This window comes from Cryptotermes secundus, unplaced genomic scaffold (genome assembly GCF_002891405.2).
Source record: "Cryptotermes secundus unplaced genomic scaffold, Csec_1.0 scaffold1137, whole genome shotgun sequence".
Taxonomy (NCBI): Eukaryota; Metazoa; Arthropoda; class Insecta; order Blattodea; family Kalotermitidae; genus Cryptotermes; species Cryptotermes secundus.
In genome coordinates, this window is record NW_019729230.1 from 63613 (window position 1) to 87205 (window position 23593).

General features: G+C 43.6%; 1 protein-coding gene across 6 annotated transcripts in view; it reads left to right on the top strand.

Annotated features, from left to right (window-relative positions):
• Nucleotides 1–23593, top strand: part of LOC111865586 (ribosomal protein S6 kinase 2 beta) — a 324642-nt gene that overhangs the window by 54213 nt on the left and 246836 nt on the right. Inside the window, exon 1 of one of the 6 annotated variants that reach the window (XM_033751885.1) lies at nucleotides 3873–4041. The exons of 3 other annotated variants lie outside the window; for them this stretch is intronic. In XM_033751885.1, coding sequence (XP_033607776.1) covers nucleotides 4030–4041 — 12 coding nt within the window. In that variant the 5' untranslated portion in view covers nucleotides 3873–4029. Of the gene's footprint in view, nucleotides 1–3872; nucleotides 4042–8668; nucleotides 8735–23593 lie in introns of those variants that run through there. 2 more of the 6 variants (XM_023853750.2, XM_033751884.1) reach the window with 2 other exon arrangements.

Below are 23593 nucleotides of genomic sequence, written 5' to 3' on the forward strand. Positions count from 1 at the left end.
AGAAGACTACAGCTTGAACCCCATAGAGGTGAGCAAGTCGCTGGTTTCGCACGACGGCGGCCCAGGTTCGATCCCGGGTCTGGTCACGTGGGATTTGTGGTGGACAGAGTGGCGCTAGGGCGGGTTTTCTCCGAGTACTTCGGTTTCTCCTCCAAATCTTTATTCCACCAAATTCTCCATAATCATAATGACCCGGGGCATGTACAGTAGGCCAATAAGTGGCCGCCGTGCAGAGTGGACCCAGTTGGACCCCACCTCCCACTAACCGAATAAAAAAAATAGAGGTGAGCACCGTGTTCACAAGAGACCTCCGCTGGGCCCCTCCTGAGACAGTCGCTCCAGCCCGTACCCTCACACCCGTTTCTTCAAGGTCCGCTTTTAAATATCCTCCCATTTGCACGTAGATCTCCTGATTGGTGCCTTCTCACCAGATTTTATGGTAACTTCGTATGCAGAGTACATCTCCCCACGCACTCTTAATGTTCTGTTCATTTCGCCGTCGTTGATTTGATCACCTTTACAGCATTTAGTGAATAGTAAGTAAAAGTAAAAAGTGGAAGCCGTTGAGGCCCATAGGGTTGTGAGATGTTGAGGCGCCCACATTTTCTAGACAGTCGGCACACAGATGACGGGAAGGTTGTCTTTACCCCCAAGAATATTCCTGGTACTCATTTCTGTTAAGAGGCTGAGTCTACCCCAAGGCCATAATGCGACTGGAAGGATTAGGTCAATTGAAAAAGATCCAATGACCTCATCGGGACTTGAACCCGCTACCTTCCGGCTTGTAGCATAGTTCCTCAACCAACTACGCTACCGCGTGCCCCAAGTAAATAGTAAGTTAAAAAGTTAAAGTTATCCAATGCTTAACTACGAGATTGGATGCATAGACCCACGTTTTCGTGACCTCGGCACTAGCCGGAATTGAATAGTCAGCTTCACTCCCCCGGCCGCTTTATCCCCAGGGAAAGAACTCTCTGTACCCATTGGATAGGAGGTTTAGGTGGACTCGTTTCTGTTAGAGGCTGAGTCGACCCCAAGGCCATAGTGCGGCTGGAAGGATTAGGTCAATTGAAAAAAAATCCAATGACCTCATCGGGACTTGAACCTCCGACCTTGCGGCTTGTAGCATAGCCCCTCAACCAACTATGCTACCGCGTGCCCCCTGATTTAGTCACTAGTACGTGTTGTAAAGCACTTCATTATGCCATGTTCTTCAAAACACATTTCTGAGAATCGTGAATTCCGTGTCGTGGTTTTCTGGGTGCCCGAGGAGGCAGGTCATGCTGTTACAGAATTACGTAACTCGCAGTGTTCGTCAGATGGAAAGGTGTAGATATCCTATGCTGGGGCCCGAGAACTGTCACTGTGCATCCTGCTTCTTGTTCAGGCCACGCCCACCTTCACTGCTTGACCGCCCTCGTAAAGCGACGAATTTTTATTATGGCGTTGTAAGCATATTCATTTCGCATGCAAATTCAGCAACTTCTGCGATGTCTTTACTATTTTATACTCGTACATTCATCTTAGATTGCATCGTCAAGTAATTCTGTTATTCAGCTTTGTAGGTAAGAACTTTGTTCGTCGGAATTAAAAAGAGGTACAGGTAATTTACCTTAGATTGTCGTATTCTGAGTTTTACCACTGTAATCTTGAAGGTTTCGGAGTAACCTGTTGTTCCCGTCTTCAGGGTAGAAATATATGGAAATTAACGTCTTTATTATTCAGTGTATTTCGATATTTCCTGTTGCTTTTTTTGTTGGCGGTATATTCAGGTCTGTAACATTACTGATTCATGTGTGATTTGTCTCATCTGTCAACAGTTCAGGCATTAAAAGTCTTCGGAACAGAAATACGGATATTTTGATTTCTGTGGCACAGAAAGTAAGGCGACCCTTAACATGGACCTGTAGCATGGAACTACATTAAAATGACAAATATTTACATTTGTCCTTTCACTTATTAGGAAAGTACTTAAAAATATTTGAGTTGTGAATGTACATTTAATTTATTTAACTTCTCATCATTTATTTGAAGAAGTGTGTATATTCCCGATTAACAGATTCATGAATGGAGCTTCGATGGGGAAGTATCTCCAGTGCTTCAGAAAACATGGTTTCTGCGGTACAGTCACGTACGGATGACATCACCATGAACTCCGTCGTGTTCCTTGTTTGTGACCTTGCATTGTCATTTCTAAGTATCTTGCAAGACCACTCTGCTTCCTTGTGACAACCGTCCATGCTCGTCTGTGTTATGCCATTCTTAAAATGATAGTGATTCTTATGGACCCTGTTTTAAAATTATCTGTAATACTGCCTTCCTAATTGGGGGCACGCGGTGGCAAAGTTGGTTGAGACAGTGCTACATACAAGCCGGAAGGTCGCGGTTTCGACTCCCGGTGAGGTCATTGGATTTTTCAATTGACCTAATCCTTCCAGCCGCACTGTAGCCCTGGGGTCGACTCAGCCTCTAACAGAAATGAGTACCAGAAATCTTCCTGGGAGTAAAGGGTGGCCGGCGCGTAAGGCTGATAGCCTTACCGCCATCTATGAGCCGAACGTCTAGTAAATGTGGGAGCCTCGACTTCTCACATTCCTATGGGCCTTCGTGGCATGTTACAGGGAGAGTTTTACCTTTATTAATTATCTCCATGTGGTATGGCCCTTCATGAGAAGCCATAGTTATTCGCCATTGGACCTGATCCTAAGCGAGTTCGATGTAATTCACCCTGGCCGCAACTTCACCAAATTTGTCAACATTAAAGTATGAACATAACCGTGTATATTAAAAAAAAGAGGGGGCATACAGTTGATGCCGAGATATGTAACCTATATTCGGAATTTATAAAGTTCTGATTTGACTAAAACACTCAATTCCGTCTGTCTACGCCTCTGTTTACTGAGTTTATCTCTTCCTTTTCGCGTTTTACTAACAAAATGTAATATGAATTCATCATCTCTCTTATTCCTGCTACTAATCCTTGATTTGTATATTTTGAAGCTCCTCACGGTATTTACCCCCTACTCCTGTTACTTTCTCACTGTTCGGTCTAAATATTCCGCTGCGCGGTCTCTCGTGTGAAATTATTTCGTCAGTGTTTGCGGAAGGGGGTTCCTCTATTGTTCCTCTTGATGAACAAATAAAGGAACAAGCAAGTCAGTACTTGGTATTACAGTAGAAACGTTTTTGTTGCAATATTCTCCTAAGTTACACGCACCCAACGCCACATGTATAGAATCTGGAGGCAAAATAGAAAGTTCTGAGTCGTCCGTTCTTGTTCGTTGTGTGAAGTTGGTGCCAACTGAAGTGTTCTGTCGCCGCGAGCAGTACCACTCTCTTACAGTATCTTGCTTGTATCGACTGCGAAAGTGCGCAAACAAGAACTGATTTTGTCAGGTTTTTCTTTCTTTCTCTCCAGCAGAATTTTATTGTTATCCAGCGTGTTAGTGAAACAGTTACGGTACCCGGTTCGAATTCCGGCTATCCTGACGGTAGGTTTCGTGGACTTTCTCTGTTCTTCAAGCTGAATTTTCTGTTTGGAAAGGCTACATTAAAACCTGGTGACTGTGCGAAAAGTTTCTGCTTTCGTTTACCCATTCGCAGACTCGAATGTGTGTGTAGGAGGACTGCGGAATACAAACTGTATGAGAATGTTTTCATTTCATTCCTTTAAATTTCTTTTATTTCGTTTTTCCGTAGTAGAAAACTTTCGTTATCTCCGTATTGACTTCTTGTCAGGTCCTGTAACCACGTGCTTCATGACGTAAACTCCCCCACTTCACGCTTCTCCTATTTCGAATGACGCAGAACTTAACTCCTGCAGTTTCTCCTCTATGCTAATGAAAATTTGATCAGTGTCACGTGATTGTAACCAGTGACAGTTTAGCTTTAAGCAGCGTAGAGTGAGTTAGTGAGTCAGTCCATGGAGTGGTTTTGAAACTTGCGTCAAAATGGAGCGTTTAGCGGCTTTTGTGGGGACATTTAGGATATGAGGCGCGACAGCTTTTGGCAACAGTGGTAAGTTGACGCATGTTATTACTGGTAGGTGAGATTCAGTTTGTTTTATATTCGTAATTGTAGTAAGTCTTTTGTTTGTCAAAAACATATTCCAAACAGAAATTTTCTCAGATACTGCAGCAGTGTCGCTGGAAGGATGGTATTGCAGTAATCGTACTTGGCGGATGTAAAAGCATGTTCCCGTATCTTCATCTGTTCCGGAAGGAGCTTATCAAGAATTAAATATAAGTGCTATGAAAGGATTAGGATAAGCTGTGTGCTGTGGTTTATGTAATATGTGCTGCGGCGGTTACCTCTTGCTTTCAGCACAGCTCGCGTGTTACATTGACGACGGAGTATATATTATACATATAGAAGTGTGGAATGTAATAGGATGCTTAAATATAACATACTTCAGTAACGCCTCAGTGATGTAAATACTGTCGCAGTTTAGATGTACAGTCCATCATCTTTCGGAAAAGAATAATTAGGATCGTCTGTTATTTGCTTTTTTATTATTTTTTTAATTCGATAGTGGGGGGTGGCGGTAGCTTAGTTGGTTGAGGCACTATGCTACAAACCGGGAGATCGCGGGTTCAAGTCCCGATGAAGTCATTGTTTTTTTTTTAAATTGACCTAATCCATCCGGCCGCACTATGACCCTGGGGTCGACTCAGCCTCTAACAGAAATGAGTACGAGAAATTAATTAAATAATTTTCCTGGGGAGTAAAGCGCGGCCGGCGCGTAAGGCTGACAACCTTACCGCCATCTTTGAGCCGATTGTCTAGATACTGTGGGGACCCTCAACGTCTCACAACCCTATGGGCCTGGGTCTGGAAGGGCCTCGTGAGTATAATTGAGGAGCTACTTGAATGGAAAAATAGCGGCCCCTGTCTAGAAAACCGAAATTAACGACCTTGAGGATTCGTTGCGCTGATCACGCGTCACCTCTATCCGCTAAAGTTGGTACTAACTTCGTCGACATGCGGCGGTCAGTCGGTCGGTCGGTCGGTATAGTTCGCTTGCGGACTCAAGCCACGGGGTTTGTTATCCCGAATATAGTATTTAACCCATCATGGAATTTTTTGCGCGTTGAAGAACTTTGATCGGCAGGTTTGTACTTGCTGTGTCGTGATGGAATTGGGGTTCGATTCCCTGGAGGAGTAAAACAGCTCTTGTCCAGACCATCTAGATGTGGTGTGCTGTTCAGTTCAGTGTATTTCAGGAATAGCATTCAATGCAGAAATGATGGAAGCAGGACGCCTTGCTGGGAAGTAAAGTCACGGCTGAATGGTTAGGAGTCTGATAACTCGCCCCCTTGAAAACCTGAAACTGAAAACTTACGACATTGAATGCACTGCCCTGTGTAACATGGCGACATTAACTGGTCATCACAGGTATGTGGGAATTAGCGTTGCTGTCTAATGTTGGTGGAATAGCAATTTGACGAGTCTCCGTCATCCAGCCAGAACACGAAGACCTCATTAGTGAACATTACCTGACTAAATGGAATGACTGTGTTTACGTCTATTCTGTGTTCTGTCGCAGTTCCTAGATTCTTAGTATGGCGCAACTAGAATGACCTTCCATTAACTGATTAGGCCCTATCTTGTTTATTATTTTTTTTCCTTGGCACTACAGCCCCAGTGGGCCTAGGCCTACCTCCATGAACTTCTCCGTTCACTTCGGTTTTTCTAGATCTTACACGTTCGGTAGGACTCCTTGGGCGGGTGATCATCTGTACACAAACACAGAAAAACGCACACACACAAACTAAACATCCATGCCCTGAGTGGGATTCGAATCCACGATCCCGGTTTCCAAGCGAGCGAAGACAGTACATGCCCTAGACCTCTCGGCTACCGTGACCGGCAGTGTATAAGAATAATATATAAGAATTCAGTTCGTACCTCACAGGAAACAGATCCGAACCCACGATCCCGGCTTCCAAGCGAATACAGTACACGCCTTAGACCGCTCGGCTACCGTGACCGGCATGTTTATTATTTAGATCAAGAAAATAAGATCGAGAGCCCGGTATAGCTGCTGTCTACGGGCTAAATAACCGAGGGGTCGGAGTTCCAGTCCCGGTAGGTTTAAGAATTTTCTCTTCTCCACGTCTTCAAGGCTTGCTCTGAGGTCCAGGCGACAAACTTCACCGACACCGCCTTCGCTAAACAGGAGTTCGCCGTGAACATACTGCGTAAATTGAAATCCGTAAAAACCATTCTTTCTTGCAATCGAGAGCGATTTTCTCCTCGGTCAACCAGTTCAGAGTCAGAGTCAAAATTATGTTACAACCGACGGTCAGTCGGCCAGTCTCTCTTGGTGTTAAGCACCCATCTGGGGCCCAAGACCAGATTTTTATTGCTGTCAGACGGTTACGGGTTTCTTGATGTGTGGCACCCTTTCTGACGAGGGAACTGGTTTGTCGTTTACCATTGCTGCTGGTCCTCGCCAACACCGTCAATTTCGGGGCAGAGTCACGTGGAACCATAATTTACTGGTCCCAAATTCGAGACTTCCCTTTTCGTCGCCTCCTACGACTCGCAGGACTACGGTGGAGGTACTCAACCCCGCCTCCACACGGGGGATCACCCATTTTTTCACTTGTCCTGCTTATAACATCTCGGCACAGACCGCATAGAAAAAACAGCGCGTTAGTTGTAGTGCAGTTGTTGCGTTCGTGTCTGTTGGCGGAGCCGTTACCTAGCAACTGCTGTGGCATAGTCGCGTATTTCCTTGTGGGTGCCTAACATCGCGTCCACATGTCACAATGCTTAGTTTCTGTTTCGGTAACTAGGAACGCTCCAGCCTCGTCACTGCACACGACATGCCTTGTAGGCGAGATTTCGTTTCTTTGCAGTATGTTGTCTTCAGTAGTCTGGTTTCATAATTATGACTGCTTATTGCTTGTCTTTTGTTCTTTCACTTGAACTGAATATTTGCGACTAATAAGTAGAAGTAAAATAAACTGTAGTACAGGATTATTCAAACGACTTGTCGTTCATAACTAAGTCCAATTTCTTTGAACTTTTCTCAAGAGATGTTTTACCTCCTGTACTGGAGGCAGGTAAGAAACTTAACGTATCAGCCTGGGTCTGTTGCACTCAATCAGATTCATCAGCCGTAAATTTCCCAACAAGAAACGAAGAAAATAAATTTAGATCAATAAAGAATGAAGCAACCATCATCCATTTTATTTTTAAATCAACAAAAGAAAGTGGAAACACCGTAACCGTCTAGGAGTTGAAAACGAAATTATCTGTTTTATTTTTTTTATTTCCTCGCGATTCTCTTCAGCGTTCGTATGACTGCTCCCTCTGTACGCTGGTTATGCCGCCGGAGGTCCTTGACATAAATTTCCACACGTTGTAGATTATTTATTAATAGTCAGCGACTGTCAACTTCGAGGACAAAGACAGACTAATGTTTCTGGCTGCAGCGTACGAAAGAAGTGCACATACTGATCTGTCGACCGCTTTACTGTTGTATCAGGACGAGTCCCCCTCTGTGGCCTAAGTCCGTTTGTAGGGCCTGTTCAGTTATTTCTTACATGGACTCTACAACGATTGGTCTTGTGTTCCATAATTTTCTTACTCTGCAACAAATTAAATTCTGGGCCAGAGATGAAACCCCAACTTAAAGACCGAGGATATGATAATGTGCTGCCTGGTCAGAGGTGACGCATATGTCAAGGGACGGTGACAGATGAGTATGGAGCAACGGGAGAAAACCGATGGAACTTTGAGAAATACTGTTACAGTGCCACTTGTTTCTCCACGAATCTCATGAAGTCACCAGGTATTGAAGCCGAGTCTACCTTACCACCTGGACTACCACCATGAATCTGTATTCGACTTCTGTTCACCTTTGTAATAGGCAGAGTGGCACATTTTTCACTATTAACTTAACTGTAAATTGTTAAAAGTATCGTTAAACAAGCACATAACTACTGTGTGTTCCTTTAAAAGTTGATAGACCCTTAGTCTTTAAGGAACCGGGTGGTTTATCGCCGATTTCACAGAAACCCAGATTGGGCCCTATTTTGAGCCATTTGAATCCAGTCCACATCTTCATACCCTGATTCTTTCAGGGCCGTTTGTACGTTATCCCCCTCTTTGCGCCTAGGTCTGCCATCTTTTCTACATTATCTCTAATGTCCCTCTGCCATAAGGGCACTGGGAGATGAAGGTATAGCTCCACGCATTCTTAACATAGGTTCTAGATGGAGGTGAGTGTCCAGCTTCTCTCTGCTTCCTCTATACCCAGGGGGAAATAGTTCCCAGGACCCACTGAGTAGGAGTATAGGTGGGTCCCAGAGCCGGTGTGAGCGCCGTGGAGAAATCTCTTGCCCCTACTCGATTTCCCGTTTGTCCAGCCCGTAGCCTTAAGTTTCAGTATGTCCTTATATAATGACCCAGTTTCTTTGAAGGCAGGCCAGTCAGAAAACAGGAATTCAGTTATCTTATCTCTTTGTTTGAAAGGTTCCGCCTCGGTTTGCTTAGCCACATACGTGTTTTTCGGCATTTGTACTACATTTTGTATTCCACTTCACTGGTGTTGTGATGGGATATATCAAAACGTGGGTTTCGCCGTTTATCGCGCCATGCTTTGGAAGGAAGTGCTGTGGCTCTGAGCTTCTGATACAGGCACGGGTTTGGTGAATTATTATCGAACGAAATGGGTGAATCCTTTGTTGAAATGCAGTCCCTGCAAATTTTTTTATCGTCCTTGGTAAGTAAATGATTTTAAAAGAGTAAAAAAGTAAAGCTATCCCAGTACCAGGCCGTGAAGGCCCATAGGGTTGTGAGACGTTGACGGTCCCACATTATCTAGACAATCGGCTCAGAGATGGCGGTAAGGTTGTCAAGTCTTGCGCGCCGGCCGCGCTTTATTCCCCAAGAAAAGTATTTAATTAATTCCTGGTACTCATTTCTGTTAGAGGCTGAGTCGACCCCAAAGGCATAGTGCGGCTGGAAGGATTAGGTCAATTGAGAAAATATCCACTGACCTCATCAGGACTTGAACCCGCGACCTTCCGGCTTGAAGCATAGCCCCTCAACCAACTACGCTACCGCGTGCCCCCTTTAAGCCTGAATTTTAATATTTGGGAAAGCCAGAAGAAAAGAGACCACTGGGAAGACAAAGGCGTAGGTGGGTGGACAGTATTAAAATGGATCTTAGAAAGGTAGGCTGGGATGGTATGGATTAGATTGATCTGGCTCAGGATAGAGACTAGTGGAGGGTTCTTGTGAACACGGTAATGAACCTTCGGGTTCCATAAAATGATGGGAAATTCTTGAGTAACTTCAGATTTGACTTCTCAAGAAGAGCTCAGCTCCATGAGTAATTAAGTAAGACCTGAACTTTAAAATGCTCGTTAGAATTTCAACGAGGATGAAGTCTGAGGATATAACATGGTGCAGATTTAATTTCATATTGATAAGATCTGAACGTTTCGGACATTATCCATCTTCCTGTTTTATAATTAAAAGCAACGTTTCGGATACGGGAGCCTGTCTCTGTCCTCAGGCAAAAGATACGGACTAGTTCTGTCGGTTGGGCCCAACTAAATACACTTCTACCTGAGGACAGAGGCAGTCCAGGCTCCCAAACGTTGTTTTGAAATAAACAGTGCGATGGATAATGTTCAAAATAAAGAATTTTGGTAATTTTATGTTGTTGACGTGTTGTATTTGTGTTGGATTTGAGGTTCTCACAGCGGAGACTATGAAGACTTCTGTCTTCTGTGTTGTAACGCCGTCTAGTGTGCTAAAAGTGAGGAACATGTCGCTTCCATCATCAGGGTTGAAGAGTAAGCCAAGAAGGAAACCAGTGTGACGCAGGCTGCAAGTTAAGCTCTGGATGCTGCTTTCTTGCTTCATGTTGCATTTGTTTCTTATTTAATGTGAAGGTTTTTCCCCACTCAGTAACAACATACTGTCACGTGTTGAAGGCTTCGTGACTAATAATAACGGGTTTTTGATTGCATGATTGGTTTTAATGACACCTTATTTATAATCGTTGGTAATCACAGTGAATTATAGTAACTCACAATCATGACCGCCGAGGACTCACTCCATTCTCATTCTCGTTCTATGACCCACGAATGAATGCGTTCTCAAGTCAAAGTCAGGGTCACTTTGCGACTGACGGTCGGTCAGTCAGTAAGTCTTGGTGTCGAGCCCCACATTATTATTGTTCGAGAGTTATGGTCTTGTTTTCATGGGGCACCCTCTCTGACGAGAGGACGGATCTGTCTTTTGTATATGCTGCTGGTCGTTGCCAGCGCACTCTTTCTCGGGTCGGAGTCCCTTGGGACTCGAGACCATATTTTACTCTTTCACATTTGGGACTTCCCTTTTCATCATCTCCTACGACTCGCAGAATGACAGTGGATGTATTGGACCACGCCTCCACACGGGTGTCAAAGTCAAAGTCACATTGCGACTGACGGTCAGTCAGTCAGTCAGTCGGCCAGCCAGTCTTGGTGTCGAGCTCCATCTGGGGCTTGCTTCAGCGGCGGTACATATGCTATAACGGAACGAATCAGAGAAGTTTAGCATGGTCACTGCGCAAGAATGCGATCTTATCTGAACTGCCGGATATAGTCTCGGATCGGACCTCACGGAAAACATAGTCTCTCAAGAATTCGTAGGCTTGTTTACAGCTCCGTTGCCTAGAAATGGACGTCCTGCTGTTCCATGGTACGCTTCTGCGGGAACGTATTTACCGAGTCTTTAGCAATGTGTCTGCATGTCACAGTATGATTATATGACGGGCCGCGCCATAGCTCAAGCGGTTAGTCGCAGGCTTCCCACCGCGGCGGCCCGGGGTCGATCCCGGGTCTGGTCAAGTGCGATTTGTGGTGATCAAAGTGGCGCTGGGGTAGGGTTTCTCCGAGTACTTGGTTTCCCCTGCCAATCTTCATTCCACCAATTGCTCCACAATCACCCTCACCTATCATCTGGGGCTTGTACAATAGGCTAGAAGTGGCCGCAGTACAAGGGATTTAGTCCCACCTCACTAGCAATAAAATGATTATATGACATGTTTTTACTGTAGTGAGGCATCATTTGGTCTCCAAGCATGTGCAAAAGTTACTTTCGTCTACAGTTAAGTAAGGATTTATTGTTGTAAGTACTGAAAGCGTGGGTTTATGGACGAGAATACTCCTACAACGTAAAGAAGTTTTTTTTAGTTTCTTGGAGTGGGGCGAGAGAGAGTCCACTTGGTACGTCGGCCACTAATTGGCCTATTATACCAGCCCCGGATGATAGATGAATATGGGACATTTGGTGGAATGAGGATTGACAGGGGAAACCGAAGTACTCTGAGAAAACCTGCCCCAGTGCCACTTCGTCCACCACAAATCCCACATGACCCGACGTGGGCTCAAACCCGGACCGCCGCGATGGGAAACCGGCGACTAACCGCCTGACTAAGGTTAACTGTACACCGCCTCTGCATATGAGACCCGTCTCCGTTTCAATTTAACTAGAATTAGGTGAATCACTCACTACTTCAGGTCAAGCCACATACGTCACACGGTCAGGCTGACAGGAGCAGCGCCAGACGCCATGTGTTACCCGCATACCCCCCATGAAGACAATGAGAGGAGTTAAATAGCTGAGAAACATAATTTCCCATTAAATATAACAAGGATATGCATTTCTCAGTAGAATGAGGTCCATATAATGTTACACAATCAAAATGCATTACAGTAGGGCAGAACAATCAAAATGGGACCCCGAGCCCTAGCTGCCATTGGCAGATGTCACCAAAGTCTTCCGCGTTCTGTAGGTATTAATTATATAACTTATATGATGTCACTTCCTCGTACATAACAGAGAAACGGTATCACAGTAAATATAATTATAGCAATTATATCAGTATTGTAATAGAATTACAGTCTGAGGAGTATCTGATGAATTAGTCTGTATATAATATTTACTAAGTCAATTCTAAAATAATTCTGACGGTGTTATGTTGACCTTGGGATTGCAGTGTTTCTTCAATTCTTTCGTTGTCTGGTGTTCTGAAAGAGCACGACGTTTCGGAAACATTTGGGTCCATTGAAAGAGCTGACCTTTATCGCTGGACCAGTGTGAGATCAATCATTTCTAATGGACACTTAAATTTTCACCTGGGAGCCGAACGAAACCCAGTTTTCAGGACGTTGTGCTGTTTCACAACACTTTACGATGGACAGAGTTTCACTGTCAGATCCAGGATAATTTGCGTGTGACTTGGATACCGCCAATTTGGGTACTGGTTATCGTGTAAGAATTAGTTATTGATAATAGTGTTTTTATATTGTTTGATGTATCTGGAAATTATGTTACTACGAATAATTTACAGCCGTGGACTATTTTGTTTTCTTACGAGACATTCCAGTTTGTAGTCGCGTTCAAACAACCCCACTCTGCCCACTGCTCCTGTCGGAATATCCTATAGTCCTATTCATATTGTTGGTTCCTTGTTTGTCACGGAAACCACTGTCGATTACGTCCGATGCTAAGATTGCAGCAGTGTCTGTCAAACTCATTAAAATAGGCTATGAACTATAGGTATCCGGATGAAAGGTATCCAAAATAAAAATGTATATCTATGAAACTAATTGTCATACACGTATCCGGTTTATATCATCGGAGAGGAAAACCCTGAAAGTTTTTTTTAATGCCCGGCTTACGGCCATACGCCACCACATTTTTGCCAGCTTGTTAGGAATCACCTGGACAGAGAAATGGCTGGGATATGAATTGGCAGAGGCGCACCAATCGCTTGGCCTCCTAGGTCGCCAGATTTAACCCCAGTGGATTTTTTTCCTGTGGGGTTATGGGAAGAACATGTCTACCAGGTGAACGACCTTCAACACCTGAAAGCCCTCATAAGGGACACTGTGGCTACGGTAACACCAAACATGCTTCAAGTATGGCTATTTGTTGTGCCACCAAGGGAGCCCACGTTTAAATTTATTGAGAAAGTTATATACGCAGAAAAAACGTTGGTACTTTCCATTTTTAATGGTGTAACCCATTAATGTGTATAATGAATATCTGAGATATAATTATTTTAGTTTGGATACCTTTCATCCGGACATTCTGTATATGAAATACTTCATGTACCTCGGTTTCTGTAGTACGGCTTTGGGATATTGGGCTCATGCATTTCTGTGTATGTTGAGTCACTTAGCTCGCAAGTTGTGATTATCAGTGCTTCCTGGTGTGCGTAATGGGGAGATCAAGGCTAAATGCGAGCGGGACTTCCCTTGAATTCCTTGTATCGTAGGACGCCCAGTTGCAGAAGACCTGGGGGGGGGGGGCAAAAATACCTTGAGTCCAGATATCGGTAGTGGAAGAACAGGTAGTGACAGCGTAAGAAATATGAACCAATGAGATTTATTGACATATCGTACAGGATGGGAGGACAGTACAGGGTGTCCGGATGAAACGTATCCAAAATATAATAATTATATCTCAGACAGCTTTTGTTATACACATTTATGGGTTACACCACTTACTTACTTACTCATGGAGCTGAGCCCTTCTGGAGGAGGCGCCAATTCTGCAGCTACTAAAGAATTTCCCAGCGTTTTATGGAACCCGAAGGTTCATTACCGTGTTCAAAAGAGCCCTCCACTAGTCCCTATCCTGATCCAGATCAATCCAATCCATACCATCTCATCCTGTCTCTCTAAGATCCATTTTAATATTGTTCACCCACCTACGCCTTGGTCTTCCCAGTGGTCTCTTTCCTTCTGGCTTTCCCACCAATATCCTACACGCATTCCTCGTTTCCCCCATTCGTGCTACATGCCCTGCCCACCTCATCCTCCTTGATTTGATCATTCTAATTATACTACAAAGGGAAACTATCAAAGTTTTTTTCTGAGTATATAACTTTCTCGATAAATTTCAACGTGGGCTCACTTGGTGGCAGGACAAAGACCCAGACGATCCAGCATGTTTGGTGTTGCCATAGCCACAGCGTCCCTTATGCGGGCTTTCAGGTGTTGCAAGTCGTTGATCTTAACCTGGTAGACAATGTTCTTCACATAACCCCACAAGAAAGAATTCAGTGGGGTTAAATCTGGCGACCTAGGAAGCCAAGTGATTGAAACACTTCTGCCGATCTGTCTCCCAGCCATCACTCTGTCCAAGTGATTCCTGACATGGTGGCAGAAATGTGGCGGCGCCGGTAGGATCAAGATCTTCTCCAAACCGTCCAGACCGACTCGGGTTCACCAAACCTCCTATCCAATGGGTAACGGGGGAGCTTCCCTGGGGGTAAAGCGGCCGAGGCGTGAAATTGACCACTCACCTCCAGCTAGTGCCGAGGTCAAGGAAATGTGGCTCTATACATCCACTCCCCCATACGCCTTCATGGCGTAGTACTTAATTTGTTGAGCACAGGGACAACCGTACCTTACTGTAATCTTATCTTTTTTTCTGAGTATGCCTTTCTCTTTATATGTATGGTCCCTGTACCTTTGACAAAAGAAATTACTGAATGGCTATTGCGAACATATTGTCGGCCATTAAAAAATTAGAAATTTGGAAAAAATTCTTAAACATAAATTACTCCTGAGATTTTTCGCTTGGCTTAGGCAAATAATATATGACCTATATTTGAAGATCTGTAAGTTTCCATAAGTCAGGAGTCTTCTTCATCTGTGACCCACGATTAAATATCCTGGCGTGTTACTATTCAGAATTAATTCGGAAATGAGATATATCGTTGGACCGTTTGGAACGTTGATGTCAAGGCTTCACGTCAAACGGGATAGCGTAACAGAAAACGCGAACATAATCCATATTCGATGTGGTACTTGAAGTCGCGATCCCAGAATTCGAGCAAGCACATCGCCATACGTGGAAGATCAGAAGTGAAGCTTTAAAACTTCTTGTGGTTATTTCCTATCTGATACAAGTAAAAAGCTAAAAGTTGAAGCTATCCCTGTAACAATCCATGGAGGCCCATAGGGTTGTTAGATACCGTATTTACGCATGTATAGGCCGCGTGCATAATTTTCAGACAAATTATAGAAAAAATAATTTTCTTGGAATATTATTTCAGGAGTATTACACCCTGTATTACTAATTATGAATATAATTTTTTTTAAATGAAGTGTGATTTCGAATATTTCGAATATAAGCCGCACCCCAGTTTTCCTCTTGAATTTTTGGCAAAAAATGTGCGGCCTATACATGCGTAAATACGGCATTGAGGATCCCACATTTTCTAGACAATCGGCTCACATGATGGCAGTGAAGTCAGCCTCACGTGCCGGCCGCCCTTTACTCCGAAGGAAGATTCCTGGTACTCGTTTCTGTTAGAGGTCATAGTGCGGCTGGAAGGATTAGGTCAAATGAAGAAATCCACCTCATCAGGACTTGAACCCGCGGCCTTCCGGCTTGTAGTATAGTGCCTCAACCAACTACTCTGCTGCGTGCCCCCTCTGATACAAGTACTCGATGGTTATGAACTCAAGAATAGATGCACTGTCATGGTTGTATATAGGGCTATCTAACATCCTGTTGTTTTTCTTCAGATGTTCGTATTAACCGCAGTTCCTTACGATGAGATGTGTATCTTTGAGTTTCGTATGATTTATTACTTTGTAAGAATTTAACGACCTGGATGCTGAGATGTGTCGGGGGTGGATGTTGATATAATTATGAAAAGCCTTAGGGAAGGGAGAGTTTTAAGGCCATGAATTCATCCGGTCGCATTTGGTCGCGCGGTCTCTGTTAGGCACAATTCGTCATTGGAGCTCAGCTCGAGGCCAGAGCGTACGTCAACGTTATTCACCGTAGTAGGGGCCTTGCTGTCAGCCGATATCTTGTTTGTGAAGCCCTATCGATTTTCTCTAACTAAACCAAAGTAATCTAACTGCAAGTTCAGCGCTGCTGATACCAATGCGTCATTGGACGAAACACTGAGGCAGTTGTATCCACCTCCGAACCTCACAACCCATCTGTCTAAGCTGTATTAACCATATGTCTCGGTATGGACGTTTCTCCACCCAACTGTATTCATTCCTTGTCGCCTTCCAGCCTAGCCACATATCCATCTCATCTTAGCCTCCAAAATTCCATGTTCAGATTACGAGGTTCTTCGTTGTATAATAAACAGATTAAATTAAGCATCGCTAACAACTGCATAATGAGGAGCTTCATAACTTGTACTGTTCTCCAAGTATAATTAGAATGATCAACTCAAGGAGGATGAGGTGGACAGGGCATGTCACACGAATGGGGGAGAAGAGGAATTAGGGTATTGGTGGTAAAGCCAGAAGGAAAGAGACCACTGGGAAGACCAAGACATAGGTTGGTGGACAATATTAAAATGGATCTTAAAGAGATAGGCTGGGATGGTATGGATTAGATTGATCTGGCTCAGGATAGGGGCCAGTTGAGGGCTTTTGTGAACACGGTAATGAACCTTCGGGTTTCCATAAAATGCTGGGAAATTCTTGAGTAACTGCAGAATTTGCGGCTCTTAGTTCCATGAGTAGGTATGTAAGTACGTCGTTACCTAAAACGATAAAGAATGACCAAGTTACAACTCCGTATCTGTAGTGTTTGAGTAGAACAGAAATGTTCATGTATCTATGTATGTAACTCTACAGCCCTTGTGGGCCTTGGCCGCTTTTTCAGTTTCTTAATCTCTACACACTTGGTAGGACTCCTTGGACGGGGGGTCAGCCGTTTGCATGTCCGCTCCTTAAACACAGAACAACACACAGACATCCATGCCCCTAGTGGGATTCGAACCGAGGGCGAAAACGGTTCATTCCTTAGACCGCACGGCCACTGTAATCGCCTGAATAGAAATATCACGTGACTAATATTACGAATAAAACTAGGACATTTTGGCGGAGTGATAACGCACTTGGACATCTTGGAGTGAGAACTCTTGAACCGACTGAAAAATAGGGCTCTTCTAAGATTCAGGTTTCTTGTAAATATTGTGATTAATACGTTCCGTACGGATCTCAGTATTGGTGCTGTCTGAAGTAATAATTTGTGATTATCACTCGTTCACTCGTTACCTCTAATGCAACAGAAACTGTTTTGTCTGACCTTTATTTTAATATGTGATTAAAATCATATTTAATGGCAACATGTTTCGGCCTTACAAGGCAATTTTCAGGCATTTGTTCACCAGTTCGTATGCCAATGCATCCCAGGCTATTGAATGTCTTCTTTCGCATTAAAATGTGTTTTATTTAGAATGAATACTGCGTATTCACTCCGCGTTATTTTAATTTTGTGGCGTCCATGTTATGTTCCCTTCGTGTCTAGTTCTCGCTAGTCAGTCTGAAGATGTCCTTGTGAGGATGAAACATGTTGCATTTAAATGTGATTTTAATGACATTTTAAAATAAAGTCTAGACTGGACGGTTTTTGTTGCATTAGAGAGAAATGAGTGAATGAGTAATACATCAGTGCAACAGGACGTTGAAATATGACATTGTCACTTGTCACAGTGACTGAGACGCGGGTTTGGACTGGTAATTGGATTTATTGGATACTTTCTGGTCGTATCTACAAATAATTATAACACTGTTGCTGATTTACACAATTTACAATTACTCAACACTATTCTTCTCAGTCTATCTGCCTTAGTTTTAACGGATTTATCACACAGGAACTATAGCAGTCTCACTGAATCACACACTCCAAATATTACACAAAAGTAAAGTCTCCTATTCACACGTTAAATGTTCACAGGCAGGCTTCTAGTTCTTCAACTACGAACTCCCGATGGCCATCTCTTTGCTTTCTTCTTCCCGTGCTTCTGCCGCTATTATTCATAAATTGTAACTGCTTTACTTATACGACCGAGGAACGGACATAGACCCATAGTAAACACATCACATGGTCGCTGTCCAGCTAGCCTATTGGCGCTTAGGTCGGATACAGAAAACACATGTCACGTGATCACTGTCCACTGTTGTGATGTCACCGCGGACACGAAAATCACAGCTTCCTCTATTGTTGCGTAACCTAGCAACGAACTGTTTACCAACAATTTGTCTTCGTGGGCACCAACACGTTGCCTAGCAATGGGTGTACATGTAACAATATTGTGATAGCATGTGACGAAGAGAGGGAAACCGAGATCCCTAGATAATCTCCTGGACAAAATACATTTACATAATGTCTGCCATACGGAACCTGAAGTGTACTTCCATTTCTTTGATTTCTACCTTTCGATCTACCCGTGGGTTACCCTGGAAGGGAGGCTCGATAGCCTACGAAACATCGGAACAGTATTGTAGCTTCATGTTATGTTGTATTTCCGGTTTTAGAATTTGACAGATTTTGATAATTCAAGAGTTTCCAAATTTAAAGTTTTAACAAGGACGTATATGGCAGCGTTAAACCCCAATATATCAAACCGACAGCACACGACATACCATCTATAAACACTGGTCAATGTAAGGGGTGAGCAGTGCAGCCAATAATGCATACGCATAACTAATGATGACCGAAAGGCCGAAACGTGTAGTAAATCGGAATAGCTTTTTTTTTAATTCGCTTAGTGGGGGGGTGGAGTGCAACTGGGTCCACTCGGCACGGCGGCCACCGATTGGCCTATTGTACCTGCCCCGGGTGATTATGATGATGGAGAATGTGGTGGAATGAAGATTGGCAGGGGAAACTGAAGTACTTGGAGAAAACCCACCGCAGCGCCACTTTGTCCATCACAAATCTCACTTGACCAGACCCGGGATCGAACCCGCGCCGCCGTGGTGGGAAACCAGCGACTAACCGTTTGAGCCATGGCGCGCCCTACATCGGAATAGTTATTTTATGGTGATGACTCTCAGTTACATAGGCCTACACTTTGAGACGCATTAAAACAGGTTCACATGCACCAACGAGAAATAAAAAGTTTTGCTCTGTTAACGGCAGTAAAGTCCCATAAAAGTAGATAATTGTAAGTGAATTATTCTCTTTTGAAGTCACGTGTCTCTCCACCTCTACTGTAAGAGTGTTATATAATTAATGAAGTCGTTAGTTGAGCCTATTTTTAACGCATAATAAGGACCAAAGGAAGTTTTACAGTGCATACTCGTTAAGGAAGGAAGGACTCACCACACCCAGTTTAAGAGCACAAATTCACTTATCGCATACGAGAACACATACGTGTAGCATTGATGAAGGAAATCATGGGAATATAAAATAATATCACGTGATTGAGTGGCTGTATGCGGGGTTTGGATTGGTGATTGGATTTATTGAACAATTACAGATCGTAACTACAAGTAACTATAGCGTTATCGCTAATCCACACACTCTGGAATTCAGTACAGAACGCACTAAGTCGCCTCAGTCTGCTCTATCTTCACAGTCTGACGCCTGGTAACGGCTTCTAATTCTGTAGATCTCTCAGCTTCCGTGCTTACGTCCTTACTAGCTGGCGACTCTCTCACAACTAACTAAACTTAAAAAGTTAAAGTTACTTTACGACTGGCGGTTTACCGCTAACCACTTAGTCTTTGAGCCAAGCCCCTGGAGTATCACAACCAGAGGATTTTCTTTTTGCGACTGAATCCTTATGTAACATTCTCTCTGACGAGAGGATGGGTTTATCTGTTATGTACAGGCTTGGCCTTTGTCAAGTGTACTTATCGCATACATAGCGTGTTATTGAAATGTCCTTCTTTCGCTTTATATAAAAGTCCTCTGTAAGTACAGGCTTTGCAAAACAGATCATGCCTATCTTACGTATCTTATTCTGCGAGGGAAGCTTAGTCACTTGAACGTTCGTAAGTTTGGTCACCGCCAAGTTTAAGCCTCTTATATTTTCAGTGTCTGGTTTCGGCTTGTCCTGTACCACGAACATGTTCATTCTCATGATTTTGTATGACTTCTTGTCGACTGTACAATTTCCTTATGTCCTCGTAATCTTATACATACAGAAGGTTGAAATCCCCGTGCAAATCGCGAACCGATGTGCATTTTTGAAAATTTCCATTGGTGCGGAGAACCTTGTTCTGCAGACGCAGCAATTTGAAGAGGTAGGTGTCTGCCGCTAATTCCCAGGCGGGACAAGCGTAAGTCATTACTGATCTGATCAGTGGCTTATAGAGGGTTAGTTTAATGCTGGCGCTTAAATGCCCACTTTTGAATAGGGGGTAGATTCTAATAAATGTTCTGAAGGCCCTCGCTTCAGCCGTTTCTTTGTGCAGTCTCCACGTAATCCTCTTATCGAAGATTACACTCAGATATTTTACATGATTGACGAAAGGGATATTCCGTCTATTCAGTGTAAGATGAGCCTCAGGAAGCTTAAGTCTATTAGAAAAGTAAATGGCCCGAGTCTTATATTCAGCGCTCACACCACGTCTCAGTAAACTGCGATCTCCGTGAAGCTGTCTGTCGTATATATGCAGGTCTCATCAGCAAAGACGCCTAAATAGACCCCAGGAGTTTGGCGCATATTATTTATATAGACGGTAGCGTAGTTGGTTGAGGCACTATGCTGCAAGCCTGATGGACGTCGGTTCGAGTCCCGATGTGGCCATTGAATTCTTTCAATTGACCTAATATTTCCAGCCTCACTATGTTCCTGGGATTAACGCAACTTCTAACATAAATTAGTACCAGGAATATTTCTGGGGGTAAAGGGTGGGGGGGGGGTAAAGGGTGGGGGGCGCGTAAAGCTGACAACCTTACCTCCAACTCTGAGCCGATTGTCTGGAAAATGTGGCAGCCTCGACGTCTCACAACGCTGTGGGCCTCCACGGCCTGTTACAGGGACAGCTTTGTGTGTTTCAAGAAACTGTCGACCTCGGTAAGATCTATAGATTTGAATTATCTGTGGGTTTGCAAACGCCGGATCGATTTATGAAAGGGATTGCTACCAAATTAATATTTTTGTTCGCCTGTATATGGGTATGAATAGTTTTTATTTATTTTAAATTCGCAATATCTGAGGATATACCTTGTGGATGAAATCAAACATGTAATTAAATTAAAAAAAACTCTTTCGCAACAGAGGATTTGATTTTTTTTAGAATACTGTGGTACAATATATCCGAGCAAAATAATGCTTTGCTTGATTGAATGTTAGTGTGTATCTTCCACCGAGTGGTGTACACAGCGTTTTGTTGTTTAATAAGCTGTTTTGTCTAAGTACTTCAGATGATACAAGTTGTGTTGTTACGCCTGTTTGGTGTAGTTTGTATAAATACCATAGTTACATTTCATGTTTGAAATAATACTTTCTCGTGTTCAACGACAAACATTTGTCCAAAAAAAAATAACTTTACGAAAAGTGTGTGTTTAAAGACAGCGTGCAATTTTTTGTTTGCGTTACGCGACACATAGTTGATAAATAACTCGCCTCTGTGGTCTAGTGGTCAGAGTTCCGGGCTACAGATCAAGAGGTCCCGGGTTCGACTCCCGGTGCTACCAGATTTTCTGAGAAGTAGTGGGTCAGGAACGGGGTGCACTCAGCCTCGTGAGGATAATTGAGGAGCTATTTCAAGCAAATAGCGGTTCCGGTCTAGAAAACCGAGATTGACGGCTATGGGGATTCGTTGCGCTGACAACGTGACACCCTCTATCCGCCAAAGTTGGCACTAACTTCGCCCACAAGTGGCGGTCGCTCTGTCGGTATAGTTCGCTTGCATACTAAAGCCACAGAGTTTGTTTTGTTTTTGTTTGGTAGTTGTCCTCGTGGGGGGGGGGTTAGCCAGAGTAGCGTAGTTGGTACAGCGACTGGCTACGGGGCTGGACGAGTCGGAGTTCGAATCTTTTTAGGGACAAGAATTTTTTCTTCTCCATGTCCAGGTCGGCTCTGGGGCCCACCCAACTTCCTATCCAGTGGGTACCGCGGGCTCTTTCCCCAGGGGTAAAGCGGCTGGGTCGTTAAGCTAACCACTTGTCTCCAGTTAGCGCCGAGGTAAAAAAAAACGTGGATCTTTACGTCTACTCCCTCACACGCCTTCATGGCGTAGTGCTTAATTAGTTAAGTACAGCGACGAATTTACCTTAGTCTTCCTCAGGCCTCTTTCTGCTTAACCGCCATTGCTTATAGACATCCTTTTCATATTTTGTGAAATGATAGTGAATTACCGTCACACACGTTACTGTACTGCGTCTCCAAGTTGTTCTGCTCATGCAAAGTACGTATATGCCGTACTTTCCTGCATATAACATAGCACTGTGAAGTTACATGATTTACTATGACGTGTTTTTGCTCGGTGATTTATAGCTGCTTTTACATATTGTAATTTTGAATATTTCCGCAAGCACGGAACTGTTGAACAGTTTACATATTCATCAGTGCAACTGCCTCCTATGTTGAGGAAAATGTTGTTTACGTCTCTGTCAAGTGAACGGCCGCGAATACTTGAGGGCTTCCAGGAAAAAATGTCAGCAATGGCGTATTTTTTTTGTATGTTCTTAGTTCGTAAACTCGTCTGTTGAAGTACGCAGACCGCATGGAAAGGTTCACTTCGTTTCGCAAGGGAGAGTGAGGCTCACATCCCTGGAGGTTGTCTCTTTCTTTCCCGTGTATCATCACTGCTGTTGCCTGCCAAGAGTGACCACAGAGGAACACGCACGAGACATAGACTTAATTTGGATTGTCGTGTTACATTCAGAGATTTGAATGTGTCAGTTAAATTGACACTATACAAATAATCATCTTTGTGCATAAATCAGTCCCCTGTGTAATTGGTGTGAGTGCTTTCCATAGCGTAGACCTATAGTATCAGGGTTATACCGACGCTTCGCGACGTCTACAATTGCCTAGGCAATACCCACGGCTCCTGTGCTGCCTTCTGACTTGATATGAGGCACTATGCTACAAGCCGGAAGGTTGCGGGTTCGAGTCCCGATGATACTATTGGATTTTTTCAATTGACATTATCCTTCTAGCCGCAATGTGACCCTGGAGTCGACTCAGCCTCTAACAGAAATGAGTACCAGAAATATTCTTGGGGGTAAAGGCGGCCGGCGCGTAAGGCTGACAACCTTGCTGCCATCTATGAGTCGATTGTCTAGTAAATGTGGGACCCTCAACATCTCACAATCCTATGGGCTTCCGCGGCCTGTTACAGGGATAGCTTTACTTTCACTATTCAGTGAGATAACTTTAACTTAGTAAAAAGACATCTCGATGAGTCACTCTGCTTGTATATCCGTCAGATGTAACCGGTTTAATATAAAAAATATCAGGTGTATTTATATATTATTCTAAACTGGTTTCACTTGATGGAATTACAATTCGCTTAGTTAATTCTACCTTTGCATTCACATAGGTCTTCTCTGTCTCCTTTCTTTATGTTTTCTGCTTTATTTTTTAATATATTCACTTTAACTTCTATAATCCAGATGACACTACCACTGTTTAGTTTCACTATATACTAGTTTCAGTGACCGACTGTCTGTTAGGCTGCTGCCTAGCTTGAATTTTTTTTTTTGGGGGGGGGATTCCGCGTTCTCTCCAAGCTTATAGTCAAGTTACCGTTTCCGTTTCATATACTTAAGGTAAAGGTAAAGCTGTCCCTGTAACAGGCCATGAAAGCCCATGGGGTTGTGAGACGCTGAGGTTCCCACATTTTCT